Source organism: Pelodiscus sinensis, chromosome 7, assembly GCF_052426305.1.
Source record: "Pelodiscus sinensis isolate ZL-2025 chromosome 7, ASM5242630v1, whole genome shotgun sequence".
Taxonomy (NCBI): Eukaryota; Metazoa; Chordata; order Testudines; family Trionychidae; genus Pelodiscus; species Pelodiscus sinensis.
In genome coordinates this window covers 62,188,326-62,208,566 of record NC_143058.1, presented here as the reverse complement: position 1 = coordinate 62,208,566, position 20,241 = coordinate 62,188,326, and the positions used below count along the sequence as shown (strand labels likewise).

Here is a 20,241-nt window from a genome sequence, read left to right as displayed (position 1 = left end):
GTCTCCCCTGGAGAATTTCCCCAGCCCCAGCAGAGAACAGTTGTTCCTGCACTTGGCATTGAGTGCCGAGGCGAACAGGTCTAGGTGGGGATAGCCCCACCTGCGGAAAACCTGACTGAGGACAGAGTCCTTGAGCGACTACTCATGGGCTCCAAAGGATCTGCTCAGTGTGTCTGCAAGTAGGTTCTTGCACCCGGGGAGGTACTCCTCCTGAGGCGTAATATTGTGCATGACACGCAGGTGCCAGAGACACAGGGCCTCCTTGCAGAGGGGTGGTGAACGTGCCCCACCCTGCTTGTTGAGGTAGAAAACCGCTGCAGTGTTGACCATACGCATCAGGATGGAGTGGTGGGAGAGCCTCGGCAGGAATGCTTCGCAGGTCCTCCTCACTGCCCGCAATTCCCGGACGTTGATGTGCAGGGTCCGTTCGGAAAGGGATCAGAGGCCCTGAGTTCTGTGGCACCCAAGGTGTGCTCCCCATCCCAGGTCGGACACATCGGTGACCAGCGTCAGTGAGGGGGGAGGGGCGTTGAAGGGAACCCCGCTGCACACCACGGATTCCTGGGTCCACCAGAGTAGGGAGTCCAGAATGTCCGGGGGCACTGTAACTATGGAGTCCCATAGACCCTTGGACTGGCAGAAGACCTTTGCCAACCACGCCTGTAGAGGTCTCATCCTCATCCTGGCATGTCGCACCGTATAAGTACATGCCGCCATATGAGCCAGGAGCAGACCCGAGGTGTCGTGATGGGGGACCGATTTAGCCCTGAGATCAGCTCCACTATGGAGAGGAACCTGCTGTGGGGCAGGAATGCTCTTGCCACCTTCGCATCGAGGAGGGCTCCCACAAATTCTATCCTCTGGGATGGGGTCAGGGAGGACTTCTCGACATTTATCATGAGCCCTAACCTTAAGAAGAGAGCTCTTATGAGTGTTACGTGAGCTTCTACCTGCTCGTACGAGCGACCTCGGATCAGCCAATCGTCGAGGTACAGGAACACATGTACCCCTCAATTGCGCAGAAAGGCGGCAACCACAGCCATACATTTTGTAAATACCCTTGGCGCAGTACATAACCCAAAGGAGAGTACCGTAAACTGAAAATGGCAACGGCCCACCATAAACCGGAGGAACCTCCTGTGACTGGGCCTGATTGCCACATGGAAGTAGGCGTCCTTTAGGTCGAGAGTCGCGTACCAGTCGCCCAGTTGTAGCACTGGGATGACCGAGGCCAAAGTCACCATTCTGAACTTGTGTTTTACAACCGCCTTGTTTAAGTATTGCAGGTCCAGGATAGGACGAACTAATCCTTTTGGTTTCGGAACAACAAAACAACGGGAGTAAAACCCCCTGTCCTGCAGATGCGGAGGGACCCCTTCTATTGCTCCTTTTCCGAGGAGCGCCACCACTTCCTGGAACAGGATGTGTTCGTGAGGGGTGTCCCTTACTAGGGACAGAGTAGGGGGTTTTGAAGGCGGTGGGCCCAGGAACGGGATAGAATAGCCTGTATTTACAATGTTCAGGACCCAGGCATCTGATGTTATCAGGGCCCATGCCTGGGCAAAACAGGATAGCTTGGCCCCAAATGGGGGGCCAGGGTGGCAGACTGGTACGGGACTCTCGAACACGGCATCAAAACTGGGGCTTGCACTAATGGGGAGGGCCGTGGGGACCTGCCCACTGGGGATCTGACCTAGGACGATGCCGTTGGCCTCTAGGCCCTTGAGGGTGCACAGCTGCCCCGGGACCTCCACCGGAGGCCTGGGAGCGGCGCCTCCAGAAATCCCCACAGGGGACCTGGGGCTGCACTCTACCCTGCTGCCTATAAGGCAGTTGTCACCGCTGCGTGGCCGGCGTATGTATGCCCAAGGACTTCAGAGTTGACCTCGTGTCCTTTAGGGTGTGGAGCCTGTAATCGGTGTGCTCCGAGAATAGAGTCTTCCCTTCAAAGGGCAAGTCCTGGATAGCGTGCTGCACATCTGAGGGAATCCCCGAGACGTGGAGCCACGCCCCGTGACGCATAACGACACCAGTTGCCATGGTGCAGGCTGCTGAGTCCACAGTGTCCAATGACACTTGGAGGGCAGTTTGTGCAATGACTTTACCCTCAGAAGCCATAGCCGCAAACTCTTGGCAGTCCTCCATCGGGAGTCAGTCTCTAAACTTTTCGACGGCCTGCCAGGTGTTAAAAGCATACCTGCTCAGCATCGCCTGCTGGTTAGCGACACGGAGCTGTAGAGCACCTGTAGCATAGACCTTACAGCCCAACACATCCAGCTTCTTAGGCTCCCTTGCCTTTGGAGAAGGCCCCTGCTGGGGAAGCCTTTCTTTTTGGGCCGCAGCCTGTACGACCAAGGATCCCGGGATGGGCTGGGAGTAAAGGAATTCATGCCCCAACTGTGGGACGAAATAACGCCTCTCTACCCCTTTTAGTGTAGGGGTCAAGGTTGCTGGCATTTGCCACAGGGCATTAGTAATTTTAGAAACAGTTTTATTGTGCGGTAAAGTGAACCGCGTAGGGGTGTCCTCCATGAGGATGTCCACCATTGGATCGGTGCCCTCAATTATTGGCTCCACAGGAACAGCCAGCTTGGAAGCCATGCGCCGCAGGAGGTCCTGATGTGCTCTGGCATCCATTGATGGCAGACCAGGCGCTGGGTTCACCAGTGCCTCATCGGGGGAGGACGACGACGACGACTCCTGAAGCAACACGGGAGCGGTCGTGACCAACTGTGGGGCCAGTTGGATGGCCTGAGCCTCCGGGGGGCCTGCCTCCGGTACCGGTGGTTGCGGTGCCGCAGGATCATGTTGCAGCACCCGAAGGGGGGAGGGAGGCGCCCTAGACAGGGACGCCGATGGGCGGGAACGGTGCCCTGAAGCCTCCGACCCCATAGATGGTGGCGGCTGACCCTGCCACTGATGATAGGCCCAGGGAGTCCAAAAAGGCCACTGTGTGTGAGGGAGCCATATCTGCTGGTTGTGGTCCCACCGGTGTCTGGATCTGGACCTGTGAGTCGAGGATGCTGCTGAAGACCCCGACCGAACCGACACAGTGTCCAAGTCCGAAGAGTAATCGGACTCTGGCCAAGGTGGAGCCGACGAGGAATGTGGTGCAAACTTGGCCATCGACTCAGGTTTGCCCGCATGAGCATGGCAAGGACGTGCCATCTGCAGCACCGGGGGACCCAGACCCAGTGCGGCGAATTCTGCCGAGTGTGAAACAGTCAGCTGTGGCACCGGGGTGCCGAGGCCTGGTGCCGGTTGCATCGTCAGTAGCTGTGGCACCGGGGTACCCAGGCCCGGTGTTGGTTGCAACACCAGCAGATGCGGTGCCGGGGTGCCCAGGCTCGGTGCCGATTGCGTCGTTTGCGGCACCGGGGTGCCTAGGCCTGGTGCCGAGTGCGTCACATGGAGTTGCGGCACCGGGGTGCCCAGGCCCGGTGCCGGCTGCATCACCAGTAGCTGCGGCACTGAGGTGCTCAGGCTCGGTGTCGGTTGCGATGCCAGGAGTTGCGGCACCGGGGTGCCTAGGCCCGGTGCCGATTGCGAGGCCAATATCTGCGGCACCGGGGTGTCCAGGCCCGGTGTTGGTTGCAACACCAGCAGATGCGGTGCCGGGGTGCCCAGGCTCGGTGCTGACTGCGTCGTTTGGAGTTGCGGCACCGGGGTGCTCAGGCCCGGTGCCTGTTGTGTGGCCAGCAGCTGTGGCGCCGAGGTGCTCAGGCTCGGTGTCGGCTGAGTTGTGCCCGACTGAAGCCGCACCGGGGTGCCCAGGCCCGATGCTGGAATAGACCACTGGGTCGATGCCGGTGCCAATGACGGTACGGGGATGGACGCCGACTCCTGGGAGGCCACATGGCCATGGGGGTACGGCACCAGTACCACCAAGCAGGGCCCTGGCAAAGCAGTAAGCAGCGATCTGCCAGGACTCGAAGCTCCCTGAGACTGACGACTCGGCGTCGTGAAGGGTGCCGCAGTAGCAGCTGGAGCCGACCCCACCGGAGGTGGTCCCAATGCATAAGCCACCTTAACATGCCGACCTGGGCCATGAAGGGGCAACGATGGTGCCCTCCGAGCCTCCAACGGGGGCGACCTCGAGCCGTCCGAGTCGACCGACGACGGCGGGGAGGTCGTGAGACTAATTAGGTCCTGCGCAGCTTCAAAGGTGTCCGGCGTGGACAGATGATGAGAGGGTAGGCGACCAGGGCTAACCAGACCCCCTCGGAGCCAACGGTGCACCGGAGGGGAAACACGCACCGGTGAACTGCCGCTGCGGTGTCCGGACGATGTTGGCTTTTTAGACGGAGACCTGCCCCGGGACTTCTTCACCCTCTTAGATGGCGGAGAGTGAGACCGGTGCCGGGATCTCGACGCCAATGCCTGGTGCTGGTGTGCGGTCTCGTGTGTGGAGGCCGGTGCGCTGCACACCGCGGGCTGGTCCAGCGGCACCGGCTGAAGCGCTGTCTCCATGAGGAGAAGTTTCAGGCAGGAAACCCTTTCTTTTCTGGTAGGAGGCTTAAAGGACTTACAGATTTTACAGGCAATAGCCAGATGAGCCTCACCCAGGCACTTAAGACAGCTGCCGTAAGGGTCGCCCCTGGGCATAAACTTCCCGCAGTCAGCGCACGTCTTAAAGCCTTGCGGCCCTGGCATTCCTTACCCCCAAGGGGGAAGGAACAAAGCGAATAACCTAACTATCTAACTGTGAGAACTATTTACAATGAATGTGAAAAACGGGAACCATTAACTAACTAAGTAGGCTGGGAGATATGGAGACGCTCCAACGACCGTTGCTGCGATAAGAAGGAACTGAGGTGGGGCAGCGCTGGCAGGGGTACTTATGCCCCGCCATGGCGGCGCCACTCCAGAGGACGCCCTGCCGGCGCTATGGGTACCGCTAGGGAAAACACTCCGGAAGACGCGGTGCACGCGGTGCGCATACCTACTTCGAATGGACATGAACAACCACTCGAAGAAGAACCTAACTATCTAACTACACAAACTATTTACAATGTGAGAAACGGGAACCATTAACTATCTAAGCCTAAGCAGATAGAGAGAGAGAGACGCTCCAACGACCGTCATGGCGGTAAGAAGGAACTGAGGTGGGGCAGTGCCGGCAGGGTTACTTATGCCCCACCATGGCGGCGCCACTCCAGGGGGCGCCCCGCCGGCGCTACGGGTACCTCTAGGGAAACCACTCCGGAAGACGTGGTGCACGCGGCACACACACCTACTTCGAATGGACATGAACAACCACTCGAAGAAGAAACATTGTTGACTACAAGGCTACACTGCAGTATCCCGATTGTAGAAAGGCCAGTTTTGGCTTGATATATGGCAAACACTTACAAGCAACAGAAAAGAAAAGTGCTTGCGAATAATCTCCATTGCAAAGACCAGACTCTTCTGAATAAAGAATAAAAATAGAAAAATAAGCCCATAGTAGCTTCCCAGTCATTGACAACTATATATCTTCTCTAGTCACAACATTTTCACATGGATACTCTGAGTTCTGTGTGTTTTAATGTTTTATCATATGTATATTATATATTGGAACTGCTTTTTGTTTCAAATTCTGAGTTTACAGTGAAAGTGATTATTGCAATAGTGATTTAATTTCAAATGCTTATGGAAGTAATATTTTGGGGTTAACTGGGAGAAAAGATGCAAAAGAGACTATGGATACCAAATTTACTACCCAGGAAAGAAACTGCCTTAGGCATTTGCAGGAAGTATATTTATTATGAAGGAGTTCATGTTCTGATATCACATATAAACCAAATTGCTTTATGAAATCGGAGCTTATTTCGGGAGAGGAACAGAGATGATATTTTATTACTAGAAGATTTACCCAGTGTTGCTCAGACGCTTAAATGTTTTTCTTCATGTAAATGTTTGCTCTGGGGTGGGGATGGGGAGGAGTTCAGTATGTATCTGTGCTGGGGAGACAGGACAATTCCAGCCCTCTTTCACTGCAGCAGCTTAAGGCCAGGTGAGAAGTGTCTGTCCACTGCTGCTGCAGCGGGCACAGCTGAGGGAGGGATGTCCCCTGACTGAGGGGCAGAGCACACAGACAAACAGACACAAACAAACTCTCTGAAATACATAGCATATAGATGTCCCTTTCTCCATCCCTGCTGGCCCAATGGGGTTATAGCGGTCCCAGTCCCCATTTCTGACCGCTTACTGCCTCTTTGTGGTCATTCTACAGTACAACTGTCCTTCCTATCAGACCCGTCGTCTCCTTCCATTTTATGAGAAACAATTGAATTCCAGGTGCATCCCATTGTCCTGGCACAACCAAACACTTACCTTACTTTACGTTAGGATAAAAGGAAGCTGCCTACCATATTTGGCGGTCCTAGCTCTTACCATTTAAGAGGAGTTCTTGAACAAACAGACTCACAGACAGACTCACAGGCAGAAAGCCAGACACGCAAACTCTCTCAAATATATAGTTGATGTGTGTCCCAGCAGATAGCACACAGGACCTGGGAGTTAGCAGCTCTGAGTTCTAGGCCCTATTCCTCCACTGGCTAGAGAGGTGACTGTGAGCTAGCTACTTCTCCTCTGCTGGCCTTAATTTTTCTGTCTGTAAAATGGGGACAATACTGTTTGCATCCTTTGAAAAGCACTTTGAGATCTAATAATGAAAATACTTCATGGCTACGTCTACACTGGCCCCTTTTTCAGAAGGGGCATGCTAATTTTGAAAGTGGGAATAAGGAAATCCGCGGGGGATTTAAATATCCCCCGCGGATTTAAATAAACATGTCCGCCGCTTTTTTTCCGGCTTGGGGAAAAGCCGGAAAAAAAGCATCTAGACTGGCCCGATCCTCCGGAATAAAGCCCTATTCCGGAGGATCTCTTATTCCTACTTTGAAGTACTTTGAAGTAGGAATAAGAGATCCTCCGGAATAGGGCTTTATTCCGGAGGATCGGGCCAGTCTAGATGCTTTTTTTCTGGCTTTTCCCCAAGCCGGAAAAAAAGCGGCGGACATGTTTATTTAAATCTGCGGGGGATATTTAAATCCCCCACGGATTTCCCTATTCCCACTTTCAAAATTAGCATGCCCCTTCCGAAAAAGGGGCCAGTGTAGACGTAGCCAGTAGGTACATAATCCTCAAAGAGATATTTTCTGCACTTTACTTATTTATAATGCATCTTTGAAAAAAAATAACAGAACAGCCTTGACAAACTGTCTTGCACCTGAAGTATTTTTCGATGCGATGTTTTTCCAGACTGTTAAAACTTACATAGGACACTGAACTAAGTATGTTAGCAGTGAGAAAAGTGTCACATTTATAACGTATCAGTGTATTAATACTAGAAATAACTTAGCAGTGGATGAAATTGAATGGCTGTGGCCCTTAATTACTACAGTAATCATAACCACTCCTCCCACAGCACATCCTTCTGTTGCATACACCTCTTCTCTCACCATATTCCTAAACTGTACATTCATTTGGATTTTCATTCCATAGGTTGAAGGATCCTGAACACTGATTGGCACCTTTAGTCATAACCACAATACAATTATTATAGGCAAAGCTCTTTAATTATAGGAACTTCCCTTTTCATAACTTTGTCAAACTTTAACAATTTAGGCTGAACTTTGCCATGCACTCAAAAAACAAAGCAACACAAAATCTTTGTCCTTTTGAATTATAGGTTTAAATATATGAGCACATTTTCCTGCATTGATCCTCTACCTCATTCAGTACACAGAATAGACAGAGCATAAATCAGGGTTGTGCAGTGAATGAGGCTTTTATGTGAAGGACTTCTGACTTGGTTGTTGTAGAAATTGAAAGGTGTTGAATGAAAGAAGGGCCTGCAGGTAGAGAAAGGATGTCCTTGTGGCTAAGAAAGCTGAATTCCTCAGAGAAGAGACTGATTATTATATACACATGTTGTACAGTATTTCTGTTATATGTCTACATAAAAGCACCATAATATATTTCATTATATTTTTAGAGAACCTTTGCTATGGAAAACAGTTGATTCACGTGATTAACTCAAAAATTAATCATGATTCATCACACTGCTAAACAATACTAACTGAAATGTATTAAATATTTTTCAATGTTTTTCTACATTTTCAAATACACTGATTTCTATTTGCATCACAGAATATGAAGTGTACAGTGCTCACTTCAGCTGATTTTTTACTTCAAATATTTGTAAAAATGAGAAAAATAGTATTTTTCAGTATCACACACATACTGTAGTGGAATCTTTTCATCACAAATGTGTAACTTACAATAGATTTTTTTTATTACATAACTGCACTAAACACAAAATATAAAACTGTAGCACCTATAAGTCCACTCAGTCCTACTTCTTATTCAGCCAATTGCTAAGGCAAAAAAGTTTGTTTACAATTCCACCTACTACTGCTGCCTGTTTCTTATTTACCATGTCATCTGAAAGTGGCTTTTGTAGCTGGTTTTGCAAGATATATACATGCCAGATATGTTAACCATCCGTATACAGTTTCATGCTTCAGCCACCACTCTAGAGGTCACATTTCCATGGTGATGGTACTCATTAATCAAAGTGTTGATTCAATTTGTGATTGCCTGGGAAGAGAACTGTATGTCTCTTGTTCTGTTTTACCCACATTCTGCCATATACAACATGAGCTGGCTGTCTTGGATGATGACCCAACACATGTTCTTTTTAAGTACATGTTCTTTCTCTTTCACAGAAGATTTGACAAAATTCAAAAAAGGTAGTGATGTAGGATTTCCAAATACAGCTACAGTGCCAACCCAAGATTTAAGAAACTGAAGTGCCCTCCAAAATCTGAGAGGGATTACGTAGGCATCATACTTTTGGATGTCTTAAAAGAACACCACTCTGATGCAGAAACTACAGAGCCTGAACAACCCAAAAAGAAAATCAACCTTTGGCTGGTGCAATCTCACTATGAAAATGAACATGCATTTGTCCAATCTGCTCTAGATCATTATTGAGCAGAAGCCATCATTAGCATGGGCGCATGTCCTCTGGGATAGTGATTGGCGCATGAAGTGATATATGAATCTTTAGAGCATCTGGCACATTAATATCTTGTGACACAGGCTCCACTAGCGCCATGTGAACACCTGTACTCATTTTCAGATGACATTGTTAACAACAAGCAGGCAGCATTACCTCCTGTAAATGATAACCAAATGTATTTGAGCAATTGTCTGACCAAGAAGTAGGACTGAGTGGACTTACAGGCTCTAAAGTTTTACATTGTTCTGTTTTTGAATGCAATTATTTTTGTACAGAATTCTACCTTCGTAAGTTCAACTTCATGATAAATAGACTTCCCTGCAGAACTTGTTTTAAGTGAATTAAATTGAATTTATTTTGTTTTTTTGCAAATATTTTAATCAAAATAAATATAAAGTGAGCACTGTATACTTTGTAAGATGTGTTATAATTGAACTAAATATTTTGAAAATGTAGAAAACATCCAAAATATTTAAATAAATGATATCCTATTATTGTTTAACAGCACAATTAATTGCTATTATTTTTAATTGTGCAATTAATCACAATTTATTGTGGTAATCACTTGATAGCCCTGGAAAATAGTCCATAGCGAAGAAAAGAATACACAGAAAATGGAAAAAAGATGCCTTTAATTACAGTAACCACTGTATTGTTAATAAGTTAATATGGTTTAATGTCTTACTTTTATCCCTTCCCTTAGGCCCCGGCTTACAACACTTCCTATAAAACTATAAAAATGGCTATGCCAGATCAGACTAATGATCCATCTAGCGCAGGATCCTCTCTTCCTATAGTAGACACTGCCAGGTGCTTGGCAGGCAATGAACACAACATGGCAATTACTGACAGATCCATCCCATTATCCAGTCCCCTACTGCAGTGGATCCCTACCTGTAGTGGTCTATGATGGTACTGCAGTGGGTCTGTGGGAAGTTTTAAGGGTTTGGATCAGGCCCATCCCAGTGGGCCCGACTCTTACTTTTCTTTTTTCTTTCCTTTCCTTACTTTTCTTTCTCCTTTTCACCCAGGTATAAGGGTCTGTGAAATTTTAATAGATTGTAAACTCAAAAAGATTGGGAACCTCTGCCCTATTACATCCTCCCCCTAGTGTTCCTGGTATCCCACTTCCTGCCATCAGATCCCCTTTTCTCAATGGTGGTTGGCCTACTGTTCACGTTCTGTAAAATGACAGATGTGGTGCTATTGTGCTTTGGAATCAGCCTGCCCACCAACAAAACAAAAGCTTTACAGCAATCTGCTGATGAAGGGCAGCTGAAGAAGCAGCAGGTCAGGCCAGAGACTGGTGAAAGTGGCTGGCGGCTTAGAATAGCACAACCTTGGTGCTCTTTTAGGAAGCTTTAACTGGGAACTGTCAACAGCATGCACTCTAGATTTTCTGAATTAAAGTGAAAAGGAAAAGAGCTTGCAGAGTCAGATTAGTGGAGTCGGAGGCTTTGGTAATGGGAAGAAACAGTCGGGAACAGACAGCTGGTGTCTGGTGAACTCAGCACCATCTGGTTCAGTACTTGAGCAGTTTGCAGTAGGCAGAGCACATCATAAAAGGTTTGATTTCAAGCCAGTTGATGGCTCACAACTGACAGTTCTCTAAGATAGCCAAACCCACTTCCAAGGTAAAATCTGACAGGTACCGGCAGGTCCACACTGAACCGTCAGTACCATTTGACTCCCTGTAGGCATTGGTTTCAGCATTGACCATAGCAGCATAAAATGGAGACAGCAGGGGGTTCCGTGTGGTCTCGTGGAACTCATGCTCAGAGAAAACGGTTCTATTTAAAATGCGATGAACTGCAATCTATGAAAATGCAAGAGGAAAGACCCAGAACAACCAAACAGCTGTGTTTCTCCTGATATGGGTCTCGTACTCGTACCTTTATCAGGTTGGGATTAAATTTTTCATGGCAGATGTCTGCCTTGGGCTCTATTGCAGGGAGGGATTTCTGCCACAACCGTTCAGTCGGATTAGCCGGTGTTGATGGCATTATGTCAATAGCTTGATGGCTTCCTGGCAGAGCAATGCTTGATTATATAACACATTACAGATGAACTGTCTGTCAAAATCCAGACCAGACAGGAATACCACTCCAGCCTGTCTTATGAGCTCCAGACCTTGCTCTTGTTACATTTATGATGAACCTCACTATCAGAGAGGTCACAGAAGATGCATTTCTCCCTTCCATGTCAACTGGAGTGTAGTCCCCGGCTCATCTCTCTCCGGATTTGGAGCAGGACTGTGACACTTTTTTGCATGGGTACCCGAATGGGGAGTACACTGACCTCAACCAGAGCTGTAAGGGATATCGGTGAAACTTGGCAAATGGCATCACCTTTACCTTCCCCCTCTGATTGTAGCAAGGGATTTGGTTGATCCTCAATACCAACTCTATACCAGGTGAATCTCCTGTTGCTAGTAACACAGTTTCTCCCTGTGGTACAAAGGGGCCCATTAAGTTTACATAGGATCTGTCTACACTACCCCGCTAGTTCGAACTAGCGGGGTAATGTAGGCATACCGCACTTGCAAATGAAGCCCGGCACTATCTGTACGCCTCGCGGAATGGCTTGCTCATTCGAACTATCTAGCCCGTGCCGCGTGTAGCCGCGCGGCACGGGGTTCGAACAAGCCGGCATTTAAAAATGGCGCCGGCCGGCTTATGCAAATGAAGCCCGGGAAATTCAAATCCCGGGCTTCATTTGCAAGTGCGGTATGCCTACGTTACCACCCTAGTTTGAACTAGGGTGGTAGTGTAGACATACCCAGAGAGAGTAGCTTGCATCTATAGCCACAGCTGAAACAATGTAATTTTTAAAGGCACTTTATGTGATCTGTGAGTTCTTTTTGGAGGGAAGCGTGTTTTCATTACATCTGTATGCTCTGTCTAGCAGCATAGGAGTCCAAGTGCTGACTGGGGCCTAGAAGTGCTGCTAGAATACAAATACATTCACAATCAAATCATTATTATCAGTATAGTGTGCACTGAATCCAAGCCCTGTTGCCTTTTGTGACATCATAAAGTATGCACATAGAATTCTTGATTCATGTGGCATGGACCAGCGGGCAAAGCTTTAAAGTCACTACTTTCAAATGCAATCGAATTTTCAGTGCCTTCCAGCTTTTTATTAGTGTGAGGCATCTTAGGAGACAAGCAAAATGTTATCTCCTATTCAGCTGTAGGGAATAGTAAATATTTTTCTATTTGTGGGGCACCGTATTTTCAAATGTCTTCTATATTCAGTTTGTATATACTGTAGCTGCAGAAAATCTTTTCTACAGTAAATCATGCAAAGAAATCTAACTTCAGTAGAGGCGCTGAAAAGATTCTATTATTGCCTTTTGGACTTGATATGATCAAAATGAATAAGCAGGAACAAAGGCTACTGTGACGAGGAAAAATCAACCAGTGAAGGTTCCACATAAGCTTCCTAATTTAATAACCATTGAGTCTTCTAAGTCTGACAGGGTATATTGTGCCCCTATTTGTACTCCCTCCTACTCTAACCAACCATTTCCACTCTCTCATTACTTAAAGCTTTAGCAGAATGATTGTCTTTCACACTATCACTGTGCAGCTCGCTTGTGGTTGTATTAGTAGCTTAGCTTCAGCCCTTGCCTAATGCAAAATGCACCACACACATAGAGAAGACAGAAAGGCTAGTTGCAAATTAATGCGAGGGATGGTGGCAAAGCTTTGCGTTAATTTCTCTGAAAACAAAAGCTTCCTTTGGCAGAGGTATTTTAAGATGTCTAAACATAACCACCCCTTAGCACATTTAAAACCACTCAGACATAAAATTAATGCTATTCTTAGTGTTATTCATTAGAGGTCACAAATCTGTTTTAACTTATGCTGAAAGATAATCAAGTTACAAGAAGTTAAGAAAAGAGGCAACTATGCAAGCGATCAAGACATGAAGTCATGAGGAGTTTCAGCTGAATGCCAACCATTAATTCTTTTCAGAAAGACTGCTGCTGTAGTTAGGTAGACCTCTTATTAAAGTTGCCCAACACTTCACATTGTAAAACTCTTGGGTTTGGTTGCCTGTATCATCACTAAACGTTAATTGTTTGGGCTTAAATTCCAAAGCGGGGTGTCTGCTGTCAAATTTAGTTACTTCAATCATAATGGTTCGCCCATTTCCAAGGACAAGGCTAATGAAAACGTCAGTGTTCTGCACATGATTAAAAATTCTGGCCAATTTGTTTTGATGTAATCTAGTGGCCCATACCCTTTTGCTGCAGAGACTTGAAACTTTGCGGGAGAGGTGCCTTTGTGCCACAACTGTGCTTTTTGCAGTCCCTGTGAAAGTCTGCCCACACTTGGACAAACGTTAAGGCTCCGAAGAACTGCAGCTCACAGATGCCCTGTGGAGACTCGCTAGATTCTTGCAGATAAGGTACAAAACTCTGCAGGCATCTTCAGCAGTGAGCCCAAGACTGAGCTGGACTTTCCCTGCACTTGCAGCTTTGGACTGCCGTCGGCCAGGCCTGGTTTAGGAATGGAAGGCAAAAGCAGAAGACTATTTCTCCTGTGTTCTCAATGACCTGCTGCTGGGACCAGGAAGCATGAAAGAGAAGAGAGTCTGATTCAAATGCAGAAGGGACAAAAGCCAGATCTGAGAGGCGAGGGAAATTAGAGTGGGACAAGGAATCATTTATGTAAATTAACCAATATATAACGCCATTAAAGTGGAAGAATCACACCTAAAATAAGTAAAATATTGTTGTATTGGTCCAATCTTAGTTTAAAACCCCTTGTTTTCAGTCATGCCCCAAAAAACAAAGCCTAGAAAATACACATTTTAGTTTCTGGCTCAAAACCCCACAAAACATTGACCTTGAAAAAACACCAAGGAAATTCAGATGTAGAATAAAACAATCTTGTTCTGAAATACTCCAAAATTACCTGCTTCCTTTCTGTTGTTTACTGAAGTCTTGATCTAGCAAAGCATATTGGTTTTTTTAACCTAATGTTGGTACCAGTGAGACTAATGCTGAAAGCTAATGATGAGTTTTACTGGAATGGGACCTAAATATAGATCTGTACGAGTGATCTGAAACATGCTACATTTGCTCATATTCATAATTATCCATCAGTTACGCAATGATTTTCAATAGCTACACACCTGTTAATGTCCCATATTTTGCTGGTGTTATCCATGGAAGCAGAAGCCACAAAATCTCCACAAGCGTGCCACGAGCAGTCCCACACTGCATGGCTGTGTCCTTCTAGAGTCAGAATGCATTCACCCTTTGTGAAATCCCATATCCGGACTGTTGTGTCTCCACTTGAGGTGACCAATTTGGTGCCACTGTTAAGAGGAAAAAGGAAGAGAGAAGGGTCATTAGCAAAGATGGAGGCACAGAGAAAGTCGAGACATTCAGCAAACCACCTTTTTTCTTGATAAGAGTACAGGATGGACACCTATAGTTCCACTCTGAATACGATATAGAAAAAATAGTGCTAACAGATCTCAAAGTCCTATATTTATACCACTTTCGGATACAGATACACCCTAAAATGCCAATTTCATCTGTATTGATGAAAAATAATTTTTTTATTATGTATTGAGAGAAAAGAGAAAAATGCTTAAACTATTTCAGTAGAAAGTTAACATAGATTTCAAAATTATCCTTCACTTTTTAATGCATTTTAAAGGCGTTGAATTGTAAACTAACTTCAGATCAAAGAATTGCTTTTATCAGAGGGTAAAAGAGATTAAGGGAAGAATCTTTCCCCACCTCCAAGTCCAAACTAGTTTTTAAACCTATAAATTATCATTCAAACATTATAATTCTGTCTCTCCCCTCTCAGTAAGGCCTCATTTCAGTAGTCATTTTGAAAAAACATCCCCTGCGTCTAGACTGCCACCACGTTCTTTCGAAATTAAATCGAAAGAACATGGCAGGTTTTTTGACCACAGTAAACCTCATTTTACAAGGAAAAACACCTTTTTTCAAAAGAGTTCTTTTGAAAAAAGGCATTCTTGACTACAAACAGGGCTTTTTCAAAACAGAGCCTCCAGATTGCCTGGGTGCTCTCTTTTGAAAAAGTGGCTCGCTTTTTTGAAAAAAAGTGGTTGCTATGTGGATTATATCTTTTGAAAGAAGCTTTTTTGAAAAAGCCTGTTTCGAAAGAGGCTTGTAGTCTAGATGTAGCCTAAGTGTGTCAGATCTTGAGCTGGTATAAGTAGGAATAAGTCTACTGAAGGCAACAGAGCTTTCCTGATGCATATCAACCAGCTATCTGGCCTTCTATTTTATTTATAAATGCATCCGAGATGGAATGTCATGGGATCATGTACAAAAATCTAATACCACAAATGACAGTCAAATAATGCCTGAATGATGACTCATCATATCTCACTCATATTGAGGAAACAGTTGGGGAAACTGAGTCAGTGTTTAAGGCCAGAACAGACGACTACATCATTCAAGTTCACCTCCTGTGTATCACTTAACGCTCTCTAATCACCCCCATACACTCAACCCAACAACCAGAATTAGGCCAAAGTCTAACAGCCCTCAGGAAACAAAACTACTATTGCATGTGGATCTTGTCTTAAAGATCCAGCATACACTGGGTATGTCATGGAGGATGTGTCGTCCGGAGCAGAGGACCTCTGCGGAGAACATCTTGCCACCAGCCCCTTTGTCATGTCAGCACCAAGAACAGCTCCATGGTTACAGCAGGCCATCAGTCCTAAGAGTAGACTCGGATTGATGACAAACTGAGATAATTCAAGATTCTGTGACCCCTCTACGTCTGTTTGATATAGCAGGTATCTTTATACTGGCCTGATAGTTATATCTTAATAAACTGACATTAAATTATACCTGTAGCAAATGTTTATCTGTCGATACTATACAGACATGCACACGGCTCTATGATGTATTGATTTTTGCTGAAACATATAATAACTATTCAAGGAAAAAACATATTATGAATGCCACAATCATGCTAAGATAACGCTGCTCTAATTATCAGCAATAATTCACAATAGGGACTCTACAAATGCAAGATTAACAGGAGAAACATAATTTTGGTTAATTAGATGGAGCATTTTCTCTCCCTTTCCCTCTTCCATGGGGTAAATAATATTTACATTTCATGGATTACTGGCAGACGCTTACCAAGACTGAATAAGAAATGTATTTGGAAATAAAAAGTAATGTAAGTTAAACATGAGGTTAAACACTTAATATAGGGATTTGTGAGTATGGGCCTGAGTCAAAGCCTTCTGAAGCCAATGGAAAGTCTCTTGCTGAAGCAAGAGGACCTTGTATAAGGCTCTAGATGCATGGGGATTTATTGATCCTCAGATCTGAATCAGAGAAGGAATATTCATCTAGACATTTGGACAGAGATCTTGGCACTACCCCGAAGCACTGCCTCAAGAAAAAGTAGGTGTGTTCCACCTAGCTAATTTCCCACAACTGCAACATAGGCAGGCAGATGCTGCTGGCCTTGTTATCTAATTTGGTGTTTCCAGGTGTTTTCATTCATTAACTGGAAACTATATTAATAAATTACCATCCATGCATACACATGAGGTATCACAGCATAGCTACAGGACTCAATTCCAATTTTTGCTTCCAGCTCAAGCTTATGGAAATGCGTGCGCACAATTCTGCATGCCAGCTATTACAAATTAGGCCATTTTTTTTCTTGGCCTCTGAAAGAGAATGACTCTCAGCTGTAACACTCCTGCACGGATGGAACAGTTTTTTCTCCTGTTCAGGCTTTTTAGAAGGACCAAAGATTTAGCAGGAATAAAATACACTTTATGAAGAGTAGAGTTTTGCATTTTATCCCTAGTACAGATTCTACTAAGGCTGTTTCAAGGGCTCCGTTTCCTTCGAAAAGCTCAGTTTCCGTAAATTACTAGCACACAAAGAGTTTTGGAACTATCCGTTTTCAGCTGCTGCAGATAGAAAGAAAGCATTAACTCTCGCTAAATCCTCACAAACCCTCCCCGCTCCTATTATCTGAATGAATACAAGCTATAGATGCTTTCAGATTATGATGAAAGGCTAGCACTCCCTCTCCACTCTGAGATACAACGGTTATCTCTTGAAGTGAGCTAAAGAGTGCCTCCAAGACCCAATGGATTGATTGCTGTGCCATTGCTTATATGCTTAACTTTGCTGCTCTTCACCCTTGATTCTTTCCTCTCCCCAGCCCCATCGTTCTATTCTTCCCACCAATTCCAGAGTCTGGTTCAATCCTACATCTACTTCTCCCATTCCTGCATTACAGAAAGGCCTAGAGACACACACCAGGGACAGCATAGACTCCTTACATTGCACATACATTATCCAATTAGTTCCACCATTTTTCCTAGAACACAGCTCTACTAATACTCACTCATCGAGTCCTACACACCTACAGTGAGAGCCCCGGGCATGTTGTGATTCTGCAGCCAGGAATCGACCCTGGGGATTACACTCTCATCGTGTGCACATTTTCAAAGCTAGATGATGCAGCAACATGTTTCTGAGTCCAACATCAGCCGGCAACAATGGGTCTTCCTTGAGGGCCCTTGGTTGAGCAAAATATTATTACTATGTGTTTTGCAGTACAGGGATTCTGCTGCTGTGGGTTTATAAATGATTTCTTACAGAGGCCTCAGAACAGTCCCTTTTAATACCTAAGGGTATGTCTACACTACCCCGCTAGTTCGAACTAGCGGGGTAATGTATGCATACCGCACTTGCTAATGAAGCCCGGGATTTGAATTTCCCGGGCTTCATTAGCATAAGCGGGGAGCCGCCATTTTTAAATCCCCGCTGCTTCGAACCCCGTGTAGCGCGGCTACACGGGGCTCGAACTAGGTAGTTCGGACTAGGGTCCTATTCCGAACTACCGGTACTCCTCGTGAAACGAGGTGTACCGGTAGTTCGGAATAGGCACCCTAGTCCGAACTACCTAGTTCGAGCCCCGTGTAGCCGCGCTACACGGGGTTCGAAGCAGCGGGGATTTAAAAATGGCGGCTCCCCGCTTATGCTAATGAAGCCCGGGAAATTCAAATCCCGGGCTTCATTAGCAAGTGCGGTATGCATACATTACCCCGCTAGTTCGAACTAGCGGGGTAGTGTAGACATACCCAAAGATACTTTCCTGGATGAGTGTCATTCATGTCTGCAGTTAATTCCTGCGTCCTCAAAGGTTGTGGAGGAAAGCTAAGAGCTTTAACCCTGGACAACAGGGTGGCAGGTGTAGCGTCCCCCCCACAAACACGAGTTGGGATGAATTTTGACCTACTCCCTCCAGAAGACATGTTCTTTTGTCTAACCCAGATTTAGAATACAAAAAGGGAGAGGGGAGAAAGAAAAAGAAAGAAAGAAAAAAGCCAGGTGGTCTTCAAACAATGCACAGCCTCTATTTACGCAGGGCTGACATCTTTGCTAGTGGGGAATACACACAGTTTCTCTCCACACAGCTGCCTTTGGCTATGAATCCACCTCTGGATGCTGCCCATCTTATTAGTTGTTGACTTTCCTCTTAATACGTCTTTTTCCTAATTTTTGAGAGGGTTTGGGAGAAATGAGCATCATCCGAGTTTCACATTTTCCCTAGTCCCTCTTAGCCTCCAGGCTGAGCAGTCTGTCTGTCGGGTGGGAAAAGGTCCTGCTACAAGTAAATCTCTCAACAGCCTTTCGTAGCATTGGCCATGCAGTCTTGTGGATGAAGCAAGGGCCAAGGGGAGGGATCCCTCACAGTGACGTCAAGCAATTGAGTTGTTGTTCCAAACATTCTCGTGCAAGGTTCAGTTCCGTTCCCTCTCCTCATTCCACATAAGACTGAAGGCCCAGTTGTGGGGAAACAGGACTATTTTGATTCCCTGACCATTAGCGAAGTCTCATTTTCTTCATTTTGCAGGTGGCCATGTTCCTGAGAGGTTGGAATGTGCGTAAAAGCAGTGTGGCTGAGGATCTCACTCCTGAGGAGATGCTAGTAAAACGCAGGAGGGTAGCTAAATCCCAAGACATAGATTGTCCCCATATTAATGAAGCGGTGTTCCCATTCTAAGCTATACCTGTTCAGATTTTATGACATACATAAATTCCATGACATCTATGCTACTTGGATATGCCAGGGGCATGCACAATGCTCTACAGACCTAAATTAAGACAAGAGTCCTATCCTGAGGACTTTACAGTCTAATTTATAGTAGATGAGCAGAGATTCATAGCTAGGGAGGGCAATTATGTAGTCTCCAAACAAGGACAAAAGAGTTTGGGTGACTCACCCTTAAAATTTTGTTTCATAACTCTAAGGGGGGTGATGGCATTGAGGGCAGCTGAATTGATTAGTAGAACGTTCGCCGGAGGCCTGGTGCTTTCAGGAAGAGAGTGGAGGTAAATTTCAGTTGTGATAATTTTATAGAGTAAAGATAACCACCACCTTAACCCATTTCAGAATACTGTCTAAGCAAGTTTAAACTGTCCGTACTCATTAGCACACTCGAGAAATAACAGCACACATACAAATACAACACAATCAATTCCCTAGTGCAAAACTAACATTTCTGGTAATTATGACAAGTTTACAAGCACACGATGATTCCAAATCTGGACTGCTGTACCGCTCCTTGTGACAGAGCTGGCTACCACTGCATACAGAAAATAATTAATAGATTTACCCCTAAGGTTAATACCAAAAAGCTATTTTAATTGCATTAAAATCCCTCACCGAAACTGTATGGAAAGCCCAAGGGGAAAGGTAGGGAAGAAAAAACAAACAGCAGCAGAATGCATGCTCAGAAGCTTCCTTCTTGGTTTCTTCCTTCTTTTGGACCTCTTTACAGAAGACCAAGACCAGGACACAACTCAGGAGATTAGGTATTTGCTGTTGTAACTCATGGGTGCTGCTGTTTTTCCCCTCATACTGTACCATCTGGTGCTGAGAATGCAGCCCTGAGCATGGCTAATTGTTAGGTTAGCTGTCTGCCTGGCTTTCATTTTGATTTGTTGTGCTTCTTAACATATGCTGTGGTTGGTAGGCATCTATTGCTTGCTGGTTATAGGAGAAAGGGTGTAATAGCGTTCTAAATTAAAGGAAAAACACTACTCCACATGAAATGGCCGAGGAGGCTGATTGGTCCAACTACTACAGGGGTGGAGTCTAGGGACTTGTCTGCAGTTCCTTAAGAACTCAGTCTACATTAGATTCACAGACTTTAAGGACAGAAGGGTTTCATCTGACCTC

At 45.8% G+C, this 20,241-nt stretch overlaps 1 protein-coding gene across 4 annotated transcripts in view; it reads right to left on the bottom strand.

Annotated features, from left to right (window-relative positions):
* SPAG16 (sperm associated antigen 16) overlaps window positions 1–20,241 on the bottom strand; it is a 667,853-nt gene that overhangs the window by 272,584 nt on the left and 375,028 nt on the right. For all 4 annotated transcript variants that reach the window (XM_014575658.4, XM_025186825.3, XM_089779827.1 and 1 more), the window contains one exon: window positions 14,156–14,341. In XM_014575658.4, coding sequence (XP_014431144.2) covers window positions 14,156–14,341 — 186 coding nt within the window. The remainder of the gene's footprint in view (window positions 1–14,155; window positions 14,342–20,241) is intronic.